Below are 16257 nucleotides of genomic sequence, written 5' to 3' on the forward strand. Positions count from 1 at the left end.
ATTCTTGTATATGACTTGGAAAGGATCGAGCTTCACCTGTGAATACATTCAGTACTATTACAAGGCCAAGAATCGGGAGCTAAAGGCAGGCCAAACTTTTATAATTGGTTCTGTTGCTCCTTTTTCACAAGCAGAAAGAAACTGTATTGGTTTTACCTTTTTGCAGCTAAACTTGCTTATTGCTTAGCTCCTAATCACACCCCACAACTTGGATTATATTAAAGCAATAAAATATTGAACATTGTAGATTAATATCCATGCCAACTGTGACAAGAATAATTATGTCTCTAGAAGCTGCGTATAAAGTAATGCCAGTTCAGACGTGTTCGAGTTAATTTTTTCTAGAATACTGACTTCTGTCTGAGGTTCCAATCCCATGGGCGTCACTCCCTGCGTAAGTTGAAGCTTGGCAGCTCCCTGGGATCGAGGGGTAAGCCCTCGGAGTTTTTACACCAACAAGACAGCTAGCGACCCTATGCCATGCTGAGCCAGCGCAACTAGGTTTTTGTGCCTGTGGCGGTTTCTCCGAGTAAAATATCAACAAAAAAAACTACCAAAGAAGGGAAAAAAATCAAAGATCTATGGATTGTCACAGGGCGAGAAAAAATGTTTTAATGCCAAAGAAAAAGCCTACCTCAGGATTTCAGGCTGAATTTACATGGCGTGATCCACATTGAATAGGGATGACAAGCATAATTTGCCATTATCTTTTTCTTTACGGATAACAGGAGAAACCCACTTCACTAACTTACAAGCCCATTGGTGTAAAAACTAAAAACATCATCTTCTTTTTATTTTTTTTGATAATCCAAGGGAAACACACCGCCCAAATCACTGACCGCACATTGGGTGGCCTCCCGTTGGTAAAACCCTTGAGGTCCCCCCCTGCCCACCCGAGGGTACAGTACCCAGCGCTAACCTTGGGGCAAGGGATGCCACCTGTGAGTGCTTCCAACTTGTGATGTCCCGTCAACTTACCCGTCATTTACAAGTTAATCCTACAAGATGAGTTTTGCTCACAAGAGAGCACCCAGTTTAGCAAGGGACATTCTAGAGTTTTGAACTAGTGACGTCCCTTCAATGTGGTGAACTCTAGAGTTCGTCAAAACATTCTGAATGAATGACCCCGTAAAACCTAGAACTACAGCTCTACGCTTTTAGATTTATTAATGCTGGCAAGAGCAATCAAGCATGCAGTTAGATCAAAAGCCTAAGAGGTGCTTCCTCCTAGTCTATTAGGCACTGCCAACATCATATTCCACCCATAATCTGCATAAAAGTCATTAACCTGGTAGACTAGCTTTCAATTCTAAAACTTGGTGACAGTCATGAAGGGGATCTTCTTAAAATGAAAGTCAAGTAAAAAGCAAGATATTTACAAGTTGGTGTGTTTTTTAGATAGTTTTTTAAAGAGTGAAAGTCACTATTTTTAGCAAGCCCCACCATTCACCAAACATCCATTCTGACTGCCTCATGTCTCTAGCTCTTTCTGTGAATTGGATCCTTGTGGCAACTTGAGTGATAACAAAGATTCCGCTTGTCTCGTAGGAGCAGCTAGTGCACGTCACCTTGTGTTGAGACGTTGCAGGTTCAAAACCCAATGGTATAGTTGTCTAACTGGTAGGGGTTTGCCTAATCCCAGATTGCCTTGCAAACAAAAAAAAGATAAAACAAAAGTTGCACAGGAGCAAAATCATCATACACGTCTTTTTCTGAAGAGAAAAAAAGAAAGATGAAAAATCATGTGGCAAAGCATAGGGAATGTCATAATCAATAAACCCATTAGAGCTTTGATTTGCTTATCCATCCTATTCTATCTCTATGGATCTTTGAGATGGCCAAGGATCTTATAGTGAAAACAAGAGTTCAACGCCTATTACTTACAAAAACAACCGAACTGAACCAAACCAAAGTGTCGTTGCTTCTCAACCATGCTCACCTCATAAATATTGGCGATATTTCACCCTGCCGAACTGGTCAGTGACTCGATTGTCCCTGGACCGTCCTAGCTCCAATAGTGACTCAGGTTCATCACCTGTCAACCCAAATAATGCCATTAACCCAGCCTCCCCTGATCCTGGTTGGTCTATCTCTCGTCTTCTTGATCATGTTGACCCTACGGCGGGGTCTCTTTAACCTAAAACCCTTTCAGCCTCTCTTTTTTACCCTATTTCCCTATCATGTTTTAACACTATATTACTTGAACCCAAACCAACTTCATTCAAACAGGCCAACAAAATACCCAAATGGTGGGCAACAATGGAGGATGAATATCAGATCCAAAATCATACTTGCACCTTGTTCCACCACGAACTCATTTTAATGTGGTTGGATCTAAATGGTTCTACTGGATTAAACATTGTGTTGGATCCGTAGCCTGTTACAAGGCCCCATTAGTTGCTAAAGGAGTTCATCAAGAGGAGGGGGTTGACTTCTTTGACACCTACTTACCCATCATTAAGCTTATACTACCATCAAGGTAGTTCTTGCTCTTGTTGTTTTTTCGATGGCTAATTCATCAACTAGATTTTCACAATGTTTTTCTCAATGGCCTTCTCTACGAAGATGTCTACATGGCTCAACCTCCAAGCTTTGAGCATCATTGCTTTTCTAAATATGTGTGCAAACTTGACTGTCATTTATGGTCTCAAACAGGCTCCTCGAGCTTGGTATCAAAAGCTAGGATGGACTTATTCTATACCTTTTTGTTTATGTGGATGATATCAACATCACAAGTAGCTCGTCTTTAATCATTCATCAACTAATTAATCGCTTGGGACAAGAGTCTTTAATCAAGGATCTTAGCAAACTTAATTATTTTCTAGGCATTGAGGTCATCCATTCTCCTAATGGGCTACTCTTATACCAACAAAATTATGTTCTAACTCTTTTACAAAAGGTGTGCATGGCTGAAGCCAAGCCTATCTCTACTTCGATGAGCTCCAACATCAAACTCACTTGAGATGATTCACCTCTCTTTTATGATGCCACATTGTACCACAACATTGTTGGAGGTCTTCAATACTTCACCATCATGTGACCCGATGTAGCCTTTGCAGACAACAAAGTTTGTCAATATATGCATATTTGTACACAGTTAAATACATCCTGCGTTATCTCAAGGCTACTTTTATCAAGGACTGCTTCAAATAGTTTGTATCTCTACAACTCAGTGCTTATTCTGTCGCCGATTGGGTCAGCTGTCCCAACGATCATAAATTCACCGGTGCCTATGTCATCTTACAAGTTCCAACGTCGTTTCATGGTCATATAAATTGAAAGCAGTTACTCAATTAAGCACCGAAGCTAAGTACAAATCACTAGCTTGTGCTGCATCTAATCTCCCGAGTCTCAAAACCCTACTTGAATAACTTGGGTTCTTGACCAAAGCATCTTTGATTCTTTGGTATGACAATATTGGAGCTTTGTATTTTGTTTATGACCATGTCAACAAAGGTTATTTTCAGGTTCAGTTCATCTCTTCTGTATGTCAGATTGTTGATGGTTTAACCAAGTCACTTTCGCTAGCTAAGTTAACCATTGTCAGAACAAAGATCAATGTATGGGCCCTCATGCTGAGCTTGTTAGGGCGTGTTAAGGAAACTGACTTTCGCCAAGAAAGAGAGTCCAATGAGTTTAGAGGATCCAAAAATATCAAGGAAATTTAATCTAGCATGACTTCACCACTCGCAAATTATCCTCAGGAAAAGGAAAGGATCGTGATCTCCTAGTCCTGAATTATGAAGCCCAACCACCACCTTTTGTTATCTCATTATTTTTCCAAATGTAATCATACTTTATTTGGTGTGCATCGTAAATCTTATATTGATTCCGAATTGGACGTCAATCTTGGACTCCACACGTGTAACACATATTCGTATATAATCTAATCCCCTAATGGACATGTGAATATTGAAAATTTTCATATAATCTTTTCAATTTCAACAACAACATAGTTTTGTTATGATATTAAAGCAATGCATTTTCATTTTTTTCCTTTGTAATTTTATGTAGTACTCTGCATGTTCCCCTCTGACGACCTACTTTGTACAGTTGTGTTCATAGTCTGTTTTGCTTTGGTTGAGTCTTGATGTAAGTGTAGAGTCACTTGTAACTTTCTCCAGCTCACCCTTGCACTTTGGTTCAGGTTGATATATACCCTAAAGGGTCAGTCTGTAGATCTAAACTGTAATGAGCCTACGGGCAAAATTGTGAATGAATGCAAATGCGTTGAGCTTTCTTTTGTTCACCCTCATTGTGATTACTTTCAAGTGATTGCAATTTGTCTTTCTCTATTCTCTCTCACTCTCTTGCACTCTCTATTATCAAAGCTTTCGCAACGGCAAGCGAGCGATCGGAAGGCTTACGGCGGTAAGGAAGGACTGTCGCGTCATACTAGCCTATTGAAGAAATAGGTCTGTGACAAGTGGTACCCGAGCTCGTTCTCAAGCTGGAGAATGGACTTCAGAATCGGTGTCAGAAGACGCACTGACAGGCTGTAATTTGTGAGCAAGACATCATGGAGCCCCAATACAACTTGTGTAGCACCAAAGGTAAGGCAGTTGCCAAAGCCGAGGAGATGGGTTCACCTCGGAGCCATGAGCAGATGACTGAGACTGTCAATAGACTGGTGGTTGATGTGACTTCGCATGAGGAAGTCATTTCACGAGCAGTTGAGTTATTCAGAGGACTGAACGATGAAGTGACGAGCCTGCAAGAGCAGATAAACTTGCTGATGGGACATGTTATTTTGCTGACTACGATAATCACCATCCTACAGACTGAAGTAGGGGAGTCTTAGTTGAAGAACCACACTCTGCAGTAGACAGTTACCCTAAATAGTAGAAATGGTGATAGGCCATCAAAGATAGATGTGCCAAGGCCAGCTAAGTTCAATCGTTCAAGGAATAACAAGGTCATAGAGAACTTTTTGTTTCAGGTGGAAGACTACTTGGATATTTAGAATGTATTGGCCGATGACCTCAGGGTGAAGGCAGCAACAACTCTACTTGATGGAAATACTATAGTCTGGTGGAGAAGGAAATGTAGCAACATAGAAAGAGGGCAATGCATAATTGATACATTTGAAGCCTTCAAAACTAAGCTATGAAACTACTTTATGATGAAGAATGTACAACGTCAAACTTATCGGGTGGTGTCAGAATTGAAGCACACTGGAGCCTTGATAGACTATATCAGGACATTCTAAAAGCTCATGCTAGATGTACCTAACATGCCAGATGAAGACAAACTCGACGATTCTGGTTACGAGATGACCTCCTTATAACTAAAGGGAGGCGCGTCTTCATGCCGCGGTGGAGAAGCCTTTGCAGCAAATTGCTTAAAGAGTGCCATGATACATTATGGGTTGATCATCCAAGTCAGAAGCAGACCTTAACACTCCTTGAGTGTGGCTACTATTGACCACAGATGAGAGATGATGTGAAGTGGTATGTGCGAACGTGCCTCATCTGCTAGCAAGACAAGGGGACCAACCCAAAGACTATCAGCCTCCTTGAATATCTACCTATTCCAGAATATTCTTGAAAGAGCATTTCCATGGATTTATTTGTTAGTCTGCCAAAGGTAGATGGTTTTAGCTTCATCCTAATGGTAATAGATTGTTTCTCTAAATATGTCACCTTCATCTCAGCTTCCAAAAAGTATCCTACAGAGAAGACTACAGAGCTATTTGTCAAGCATGTTGTGAAGCATTGGGGTGTACCAAGAAGCATTGTGAGCGATTGCGATTGCGATCACGATGCTCACTTCAAAGAAAAAGTCTGGTATAAAATGTTTCAGTTACTCAGCTCTGATCTACTATTTTTAGCAAGTTTTCACCCACAAACTGATGGGCAGACGGTGCACATCAATGAAATATTAGAACAGTACCTCAGGCACTTTGTTAATGCCAATCAGAAAGACTCGGTGAAGCTTATGGATGTGTTTCAATTTTGCTACAATCTTTAGAAGAGTGGGTCTTTAAGCCACAACCCGTTCAAGATAGCTACAGGGCAGCAACCGCAGATCCCACACACTCTAGCCACACAGAAGAAAGGAAGGACATCCTTCGCCTATCATTTTGTTCGAGACTGGCATGAGCAGACCGAACTGGGGAAGGTGTTTCTGTAAAAGGCGGTTGTAAAACCCATGTTTAAAAAAGAAAAAAAATCCAAACTCGGGTCGAATCCGGACCTGAACCCGAACCCGAACTGAGTCCAAAGAAAACCCAAAGGGTTTTCCCTTTAAAATCTTTCTATGCCATCTCTCTCCCCGTGCAGCCACGAGCCTATGTGCCTTCCCCCTCTGCAAGAATGGAAACCCCTTTGGGGTTTCCCAATTCGGTGCTCCCCCTTGCCTTTAAGAGCAAGGGGAGGGGGTGCTCTCACCTCCCTGCGCTCCTCCTTCCCTCCCTCTTGAGTGCCCTCCTCCTTCTCTCTTCCTCTCTCGCTCTTGGCGTGCGACAATACCAACGATGCCGACCGACGCCACCGGCCCCTTCCGAGGTATGCCCTTCTCTTTTTCCTCCCTTCTTCTTCTTTTGTTTGTCGGAAGGCTGACAGGAGGCCATCGACCCCCCGTTGCGCCTCCCACTCGCTCTCTGTGTTTGCCGGAAGGCTGACAGCCCCTTGTCGTGACTCCCCCTTCTCCTTATCCCCATGTCTTCTTTTTCTTCCTCCTTCGATCTCGTCTGTTGACCGAAGGGCCGACAAGAGGCCGACATCCTCTGTTGTGCCCTCTCGCTCCCTTTGTGCCTACCGAAAGGTTGGCAGGGGACTGACGGACCCCTGCCGTACCTTCCCTCTCTTTCTGGCTTTGCCGAAAGGCCGGCAGGAGGCTGGCGGTCCCCTGTCACACCTTCCCTCTCTTTTCTCTGCGTTGTTGGAAGGCTGACAAGAGGCCGATGGCCCCTTCCCATGCTCTCCCTCCCTCTTCTTCGTTGTTTTTGTTAGGCAGAGGCCTCGGCCTCTGCTATTTAATGTCCATCGGTAGGGGCCTTGACCCCTGCCGTTCGTTTTGTTCAGGCAGGCTGGTAGGGGTCTCGACCCCTGTTGTTTGTGATGTTAGTCAGGCTGGGGCCTCAGCCTTTGCCAATCACGATATTGTCAGACAGGGACCGAGGCCCCTGCCATTCGATGTCTGGCAGGTAGGGGCATCGACCTCTGCCATTTGAAGCCAGTCAAGCAGGGGTATCGACCCCTGCCATTTGAAGTCTGTCAAGCAGAGGCCTTGGCCCCTGCCATTTGTTTAGTTCTGTTAAGCAGGGGCCTCAGCCCCTGCTATTCGAGGTTTGTCAGGCAGGGGCCTTGGACCCCTACCGTTCAATGTTTTTCAATAAGCAGGGGCCTTGGCCCCTACCACTCACCCATTTTTGTATGACAGGGGCCTCGACCCCTGCTGCTCAGGCTCTTCGTCGACAGGGCAGGCCCTACCACTATCCCCGTCTTTGGGTCACCAGCAGAATGGTGGGTAGGGGTTGCACCCCTATCCCTTTGCTAATTATTGACAGGCGGACAGGGGTTGTACCCCTGTCCCTTTCTATTTTTTAGTATGGATACAACCTTTTAAGTTTTCATGCTTTTATAAATTTATGCAACGGGTCCAGCTCGTACCCCGCGCCCCGAGTCCTACATCACCTAAACTCGTAGGTGCACACAATGACGCAACCTCTCGAGGTAGGGAGAAGTTGCACGGAAACTTTGGATGAATTAAATAAAGTAGTTGAATCCTCGAATAAGAACAATTGATATATTTTCATGCATGTGTAAATATGGATGAATATGACTTGTGATGGTCTGCTCTCTAATAGACTTTATTTATCAGAAATTATGTGTTTCTTGTAGCTACCACATCTTCTATGCATAGTATGAGTTCTACAGTTAGTTTATTGCTAGTAATCTTCTCCACTTGCTTCTTGTTGTCGTCATATTGCATATGTTTAGATTTGCTATCACATTCTATTTTTGTTGTCGCCCTCAGGCAAGCCTCGCAGGGTGTGTAGGTGCATGCACCATATTTTGCGCCTTTTAAAAATGTGCAAAATTGTGTACAGGCCCTAAAAGCTCGAGAGAAGGTGCTTCTTTATGCAAGGCCGACTTCTCGAGAACAAAATTTTGCTTATAAAGCTTGTGTTCCATTTATGCGTTGCTAGATGCAACTAATTGTACCCCGAGTCGGTTACTCAGAAAGAATGATTGGATCCACGGCAATCCCACGTCTTGTTTGAGATTTTCTGTTTCATAGTGATTGAGTATGCCAAGTATATTAGTGCTTTTATGTCATATCAAACACTGTGTTGGGTTACCCTTTGAGAGGCTTGTGACCTTTGGACTGGTACGGTATATACATTACGATAAGTAGTATGTCAGGTCGTTGATTACCTTGAAGTATGCAATGAGCACGATGTAGAAATAAGTGAAAATATTGATGTTCGCCTCTATAGGCCAAATGCTCAAAGAGCAATGCATGTCATGTATGAACTAAATGAATTGCAATATATTAAATATTTATCCTCTCATCGTAGTCATACCTTTAGGTAGGTACGGCTATACTTTTGGATAAGTATGTCCCATGGGTGTTATGATGTTTAGATGATGGGGTTGTGGCAACCTCGAAGCGTGCATATAGCATAATGCTGAGATTATATTTGGTGTTGAGATGCTCAAGTGGGTCTAGCAGACCAAAGCATGTAGAATGGGGCGACGATTAAGAAACCTTCATCATGCCCATTCGACCTTCACGGTTCATCAAGGGAAGAGATGGATGATACAAAAACTCTGATGGACAGGTTGTTAGCAATCACTCTACGAGCAAAAGACCCAACTTTCCTAGTTATCGGAGTTAGAGGAATTGAAATTATCATAAATTATCCTAGGTAGTAACTCTCAGGTACTTCTGCAGAAGTTGGATGCATCCATAGGCCACGAATGTCTTTGGGGATTTACTCTCTTGGTCACCACCCTTAGGAGCGAACTCAGTCAGCCATCTAGGTTAATGAAAATCACTTGACATAATAAACCCCCGGATCGGTCTCGACTGTTTCTACGTTTCGAGTTTGTGCGTACCCACAGGTCAATTAATATCAGGACTTAAAGAATGTCATGTTCACAATAGTTGTAGATTAATGAGATTCATACTGCTTACGATGTTGCTTATGTCTTGTGATGAATATCCTTTTTTGGTAGAGTTGTTCTTTACATATGTTGCACATACTAGAATAGATTTACTTTATCGTATTTCAATTTTGTAATTTAATTACTACTGTTAATGAAATGAATTGCTTATCCTATGATGCCTTATTTTATTTGTTCTACATAGTCTATTCGTGTACCTACTAGTTTGTTATAAAACTGACCCATTTCATGGGCAGGTGACGAGTAGAACTTTACAGGCGAGCAATGACGCGATATAACATGGCTCAAGATTTTTCTTCTTTCTGTTTGCGTCTTGACTCTGAGTTTTGAGTTTCTCTAGATTTTTGGATTGTGAGAAAAATATATATTTTGTAATAAACTGAACAAATTTATTAATAAATTATGGTTTTATTTTGCACTTACTCTGAGTAACTGTTTTATGGATAATGAAGATTTTATAGCTATCGTGCCCAGAATTTGTTAACTTGTGCTCCTTTCTAAATTGCTTCCGTTGTCGATTTTTAAAAGTAAAAACTTTAATCTTTGAAAGTTTTTTCATCAATATTTTTGAAATCACAAGTTAAAATTTTGGAACGTTACAATGGCTAAGAGGATGAAGAAGTGGGCGAACAAGCATCATTGGCCTGCTGAGTTTCATATTAGGGACCAGGTGTTGGTGAAGTTTTACCCAGATTGCACAGGCATCTTTTGTGGGCAACACCCGTGACTGATTAAGAAGTACGAAGGACCATTCACCATAACCAAGAAAGTGGGCAACCTAGCATACAAGTTGGACTTTCCCCCGGACTTTAAAGTGCACCCGGTGTTTCACTTATGCAACCTAAAATCGTACTATGCGAATTAGGAAGATCCGAAATATAGTGGGTCACAACGCGCTCATATCTTGCAGAGAGCCCTGACAGCATAACGGGTCGAGAAGCATCTCAACACGATCCTTCGCCACAAGGTCAACTTGAACGAAACAAAAAAGTATTTTGTGCAGTGAGAGAAGACAACAGAGCCAACGTGCGAGCCAGCATTCCAGATGCAGAGCCGCTAGCCTACCGAAGTCAAGGCCTACCATGAAACAAATAGGGTCGATCAAGTGTGACACATTATTTGAAGGAGGGAACATGTTTCTCCATGACCTACTTTATACAATTGTGTTTAGAGTTTGTTTTGGTTAAATCTTAACGTAAGTGTCGATTTACTTTTAACTGTATCTGAACCACCCTTACACTTTGGTTCATGTTGATAAATACCTTGAAAAGTTAACCCGTAAATATGAATTGTAATGAGCTTACGGGCAAAATTATAAATAAATCCAAATATGTTGAGCTTTCTTTTGTTTCCCTCGTTGTGATTAATTTCAATAGATTACAATTTTTCTCCTTCTATTCTTTCTAGCTATCTTGCACTTTATTATCTGGGTTTTCTCTCACTGAAAATATCCCTGTAATGATGTTTGTGGTGGCGTTGACTAAACTCTACAACTACCAAGACCTCTTTTCAACGTGGTGGGCACAATTATTATTAGACAAGCCTGTCATCCTTATCGTTTGCACGTTACAGGAGGTATGAGATAAAAGAATAATTAAACAGACAAAAGAGAGGTACGACAAGGAAGAAACAAGCTTCATATTCAACCCTAACCAGGAAAACCCATTAACAGAAAAAGAAAAAAGACAATGAAAAGGAATAAAATTTCTCTCTACCATCAGTTTCTGACAATTTCCACCACTCGTGCCCCCATATTCATAAATTGGGAAAAAGAAAAACAAGAAACCAACAAAGGCATGTACACACGGGTAAATACATGATCTCCTCTTCCAACCACAATTCCAAATTTCTCAGTGAACACCCCACAAACCCAAACAAGACCACAGCCTTCTCCGAATACCAAAATTAACAAAACCAAGAGCAAAAGAACGAAAGAATACATCTCTATCTCAAAGCGGTATTAAACATACTAGGTACAAGAAAGAACTCAGGCATTACTGTTTCCCTTTTCTTTTTACCACTGATCAATTCGAAACTGTGACCTTTGTCTTCGATCTGTAGAGGACCTTCTTCTTCTTCGAACTGGTGTTGTCGATCTTGAGCACCGCCTTGCCGGGCTCGCCGATCTTGAATGAGTTTCTGATGACTGGTTCGTCGGTGGCTGCAACCTTCCTTGTTTTCTGAACGATGACAGTATACCCATCTTCTGCGTCGGGAACAAACTCAGCACCGTAGCTCACATCCCAACCAAGAACTCTAATCTCCCAAACAAGAGTACAGACCTGTTTTTTCACATCAGAAACAGAAGAAATTTGAGGATCATACGAACTTTCATTGATAAAACTTACAAGCAAAGAGATTACACAACCATATTGAAGACTGAAACACCGAACAGAAGAAACAAGTACCTCGGAAACTGGGATTTCGACAGTGCTCTTAGATGCTGGCTTTACTATTAACTCGGAAGCAGCATCAGCAGCAGAGAATTCGGAGGCGTCTTCAATGCTTACGCTTAACCCTCCATACTGAACCGGAATTTGTTCTGGCGCTATATACCTAAAACCCCACAAAGGAAAAGCATAGGAAAAAGAACAGAAAATCTACATCATGACCCATTTAGTGAAACTCAATAAAAATTAATAAAATGCAAGTGCAGAAAGGGTTTTGCAGATGCTCTTGCAGTAGAAGAAAGTGCGATTGATTGAATCAGTTTAACAACCATTTGATACGCTGATGAAAGAAGTAAAAGGACACCAACGATGTACTTCACCATACTCCATTAAAACAGATAACAGATCAGATGGGCATTTATGATAAAAGAACAAATTTCCTCGAAACATTTTCAATAACCAAGAAAATTACACACGAGACAGGAAAAAATGAAAATCTGAGGAAAAGGAGAAGGACCAACAACATAAACCAATTACAACACTCATGTAACAGATTGAATCAAATACTTACTTGAAGAGGGTCTCGGTTGATCTAGAGGGTCCAGCATATACAAACTTGCTCTTAGTCCTGGGAGTGAAGATGGTGTTGAATACCCTGGTGTATGCCAGATACCACCACGGAACATTGATAACAACCTAACACAGAGCAACTCAATCTCAATTCAATTCCCCTCATCAACCACAAACATTAAAAGGCAAAAAATAGTAAAAAAAAACATATGCCAAACAGGGGACACCAATAAAAAAGAAAGCAACCATGACCTGTTTGGCCACCAATTCAGGGTAATTGTCAAGCAGAACATAGAGGGCCTTCTTGGTGAGATTCAGCTCCCTGTTGAGAAATCCCGGCGAGTTCTTGAGGTCGGTGACCTGAACGATCGTCGAGATGCCGTCCGGGCCGAAATCGAGCTGCCGGATTCCCTTCTCGAGGAACTGGATCCTCCACCGGAGGAAGTGGTCTCGCTCGGCGTCGGAGAAGGTCTTCTGGAAGAGCTCCTTGTCCCGGAAGGCGCCGAGGACGTTGTAGCAAACAGGGTGGCGCTGGCGATCGAAGCCGTGGACAAACACCGCCTTCTCAAAGTCCTTGCCGCCGAGATCTTCGCCGAGGAGATCGTCCACCTGGAATTCCTTCCGCCATCGAACTGTCTTCTTGATCATCTCGAACGCCTCCTTCACCTTGAAGTCCCTCGCCCGGAGGAACTTGAGCAGAAGGGTGTCGCTCCGCAGATCGCCCAGCAGAGGTACGCTCCAGATGAACACCTCCTCAGGGGGCAGAGCGGGTGCCTCTGCCGCCGGTGGTGGTGGAGTCACAGAAACCACCGACTCCTCGATCGCTTCCACCGTCTTCACACCGTCATCTTCGGCCGGAGTAGGCTCCGGAGCCGACAGTGGTGGAGTCGGCGGTGTCACCTCATCCACCACCTTCACCGCCACTTCCTCCACCACCACCTCCACTGTCGCTGCTTCTGTTGGTGGTGGTGCTGGAATTTCCTCCTCCACCACCTTCACCTTCTCAACCCCCACTACCTCTTCCACCTTCACCTCCACCACCTCTTCCACCTTCACCTCCACCACCTCCACGATCTCAGCCGCCGGTGGAGGAGCAGCGGGCTCCTCTCCGGCGGGATTCGCTGGCGGCGGCGGAAGGGCGAATTCGTTGTTCTTGAGGGCCTCTTCGATGAGATGCTTGAGCTCATCGAGGGCCTTCTTGTGGGGGTCCTCCAGCTCCGAGACGACGTTGCTCTCCTCCTTGAAGGAGGCCAGCTGGGCGATGGCCCCCTCCGTCGGCTTCGTTTCCTCCGCGGGCGCGGCCTTGTCTCCCACCGCCGGAGGTGCCTCCTTCACTGGCGTTGCTGCCACCGCCTGGGTATCATCAGCCATGGCAACGACAATCTACCCAGCAACGCTCGATTCGAGAGAGAGAAAGAGAGAAGGTTTCTTGGAGATTTTGAAGCGGTGGGAGGTTTAAATGCTGCATGGAGATGCGTGGGGGTTGGGGAAGAAAACCAGACTGTCAAAGGCAAGACAGCCAAACGCGGGCCCCACCCCAACCCAACAACGACGCCGGCCGGCCAGCCTGGCTGCCGGAATGTTCGCCGGGAGTCCGCTCAAGGTCGGTGGAGGGCCACTCTAGTCATTCAAAATGTTCGTGCATGTCATGAATGATTACACTGGGCCCTGTGTTTGGAGATTGATCGAGTATAACGTCAGATTCGTTCATTTTTTTTGTTAATTTAAGGAAAAAAAGATCGTGAAGGTATCTCTGTCTTTTTTTTTATATATTTTTGTCTCAATCATTATAGGATTTTTTTATATATATTTATAAGAAAAAATATCACCCCATGCAGAAACCTGGCCGCGCTGACTTTGCCTGACATACTGACAGATGTTCTCAGTATCGGTATTGACCCTGAATCGTTGGACCACCGATTCATCCGTATCGACCGATACCGATACTCAACTGAATGTTCTGTATCAGCCTAAAAATAATAATAAATTATAACGTATCAATCACAACGTGATACGTGTTAAAACCATTAAAATAAATTTAAAATAATATTAAAAAAACATTTTTTGGTATTTTCTAGATTTATTAAAAAATAGCCGATTCAGGCCTGCAATGTATCGAATTTTTGCCCATATGATGCGTATACGCATAACATTTACAATCACTATAAGAAAAAAAAAAGAAATCCAGAAGGGAGCCAACCAATCAAACAGGCTGGTATTTTTCGTTACCGCAGTTTCAAAGTTGGCAAATAAGAGGGTGCGGGCCCCACGAGGAGAACGAACGCTACTCGAAAACCGAGTCAATTAAAACCGTTGCCCGTGGCTGTGGGTCACCTTCAGGTCCCATTGTGGCTTGGTCGACCCGACCCGAATCCTTGGAACTCGGGAAGTCGGATATGATCCCATCTCAAAGTAGCTGAAGCTGTCACAGGGATATTTTACGTGTCGTGTCCTTTTATATACCGTTCATAAATGAAAAACTTCACAAAAAATAGGCTATCTCCTAATGAGCGTGTCATTAAAAATATAGATGCATTCACTCACTCTTAGGAGTAGGGAATAAGGTCTTCACTCTCATCCAGTCTCAAAATCCTACCCTCCATCCCCACCTTTATCCTTGCAAGGGTTTTGATTTTAATCTCCATCCCCGCCTTCAAATCTATAATTTCATGTCTTCCATCCCGGGTCCAAACATAGCGAGATGGGGTGTAGCTCCGTTCTTCCTCAATCCATAGATATCTCTAAAGAAGGATAGAGGACAAAGTGGAGGGGGGCAAGGCGACCGGAGAAAGTGTTAATTCATCCCCACACAGGTTTTGATTTAAACCTCCATCCCCGCACGGGTTTTGATTTTAACCTTCATTTATGCATTCATTCATGTTTCATGTCCTCCATTCCCGGTCCAAACGGTGCGAGACTGGGTGGAGCTCCGTTTCCCTTCAATCCACTGATATCTCTAAAGAAGGATAGAGGACAAGGTGGAGCGGCGCAAGGCGAGGATCGGAATGGGGCAGGAGAAAGCGTAAGTCCATCCCCGCCTCTATCCCCACATGGGTTTTGATTTAAACCTCAATACCCGCATGGGTTTTGAATTTAACCTCTATCTCTACCTTCATCCTTGTTTGATGTCGTACATTCCCGGTCCAAACGGGGCAAGGCGGGCCCCATTCTCCCCCCCCTTTCACTGCTATCCCTACTCACTCCCATCCGGTTACCTGAATCCGAATCAAAACCAAAGGTCCCACTTTCCTTAAACAGTTAAACAAGTACCCAATGTCCACTTGAACCGGATACTGCACCGTTATTGCCTACATCTATATAGGAACCGTTTGGACTAGCTCAAACTCAAAGGTGACTCCGTTTCTCCCGTTTTGAGACAGCAATGACAATGGTTTGGACGCTGGGATTTCGGACCCTCATTAAAAACAAATAAAACAAATTACTAACGGCGCTCGCTTGTTTGGTGGGAGATTTTAGTGCACGTTACCTTGTGTTGGGACGTTGCAAGTTCAAATCCCAATGGTATCACTGGTGGGTCTGCCTAACCCCACTTGCCTATTAAAAAAAAAAAACGTCGTGGACGGCTTCGCCGGATTGCAGCTGTCATCGGAATTATTGGAATTGGATTCCAGCTTCCCTTCCCCATATATTATTCTTATAATTATTTTTATATTTGAAAAAAAAAGGCAAAAGCAAAAAATGAAAAAAAAAAAAGACGGACAGCTGAGTCAGCATTGTCCAGCGGCTTTGCGTGCCGAAGTGGCCACCGTCTTCCCGTTAATTCTCCGCTCGGTGGGGTCCCACCTCTCCACCCCAAGTTTCTGTTTTCCGGAAATACCCTTCTCTCTCTCTCTCTCTCTCTCGTCAAGAGAGGCCTAACGCATGCATCCGAGCACACGTGGGTTACTATCTGAGGACGTGGACAGTTCAAGACCGTAGGATTTGATGACGTGGCAGGAGTCCGGAGCACACATGGGTTATGGAGATTGGTGTCTCGGGGGGTTCCTTTCCCTCTTCTAGGCTTGTTTTTTTTTTTTTTGCTGTTATAGACAAAAGTATCGTAATTTTATTACAATATTTAATATTTATGATTATACCTGCATAGTTTCATTAAAAATCAAGGCTATTTTTTCATATTATTTGACAGATCTTTTTATTATTTT

General features: G+C 43.4%; 1 protein-coding gene across 1 annotated transcript; it reads right to left on the reverse strand.

The window, feature by feature from the left end:
- Window positions 1–10803: 10803 nt before the first annotated feature.
- On the reverse strand, window positions 10804–13465 carry LOC149848251 (patellin-3-like). Its single transcript, XM_090003805.1, has 4 exons — window positions 12347–13465; window positions 12096–12220; window positions 11543–11690; window positions 10804–11416 (listed from the first exon to the last, which is right to left on the reverse strand). The coding sequence occupies exons 1-4, from the start codon at window positions 13463–13465 to the stop codon at window positions 11159–11161; spliced, it is 1650 nt and encodes a 549-aa protein (XP_089859931.1). The 3' UTR covers window positions 10804–11158.
- Between the last annotated feature and the right edge of the window lie 2792 nt (window positions 13466–16257).

Source organism: Nuphar pumila, chromosome 1 (genome assembly GCF_984573655.1).
Source record: "Nuphar pumila chromosome 1, dmNupPumi1.hap1.1, whole genome shotgun sequence".
Lineage (NCBI taxonomy): Eukaryota > Viridiplantae > Streptophyta > Magnoliopsida > Nymphaeales > Nymphaeaceae > Nuphar > Nuphar pumila.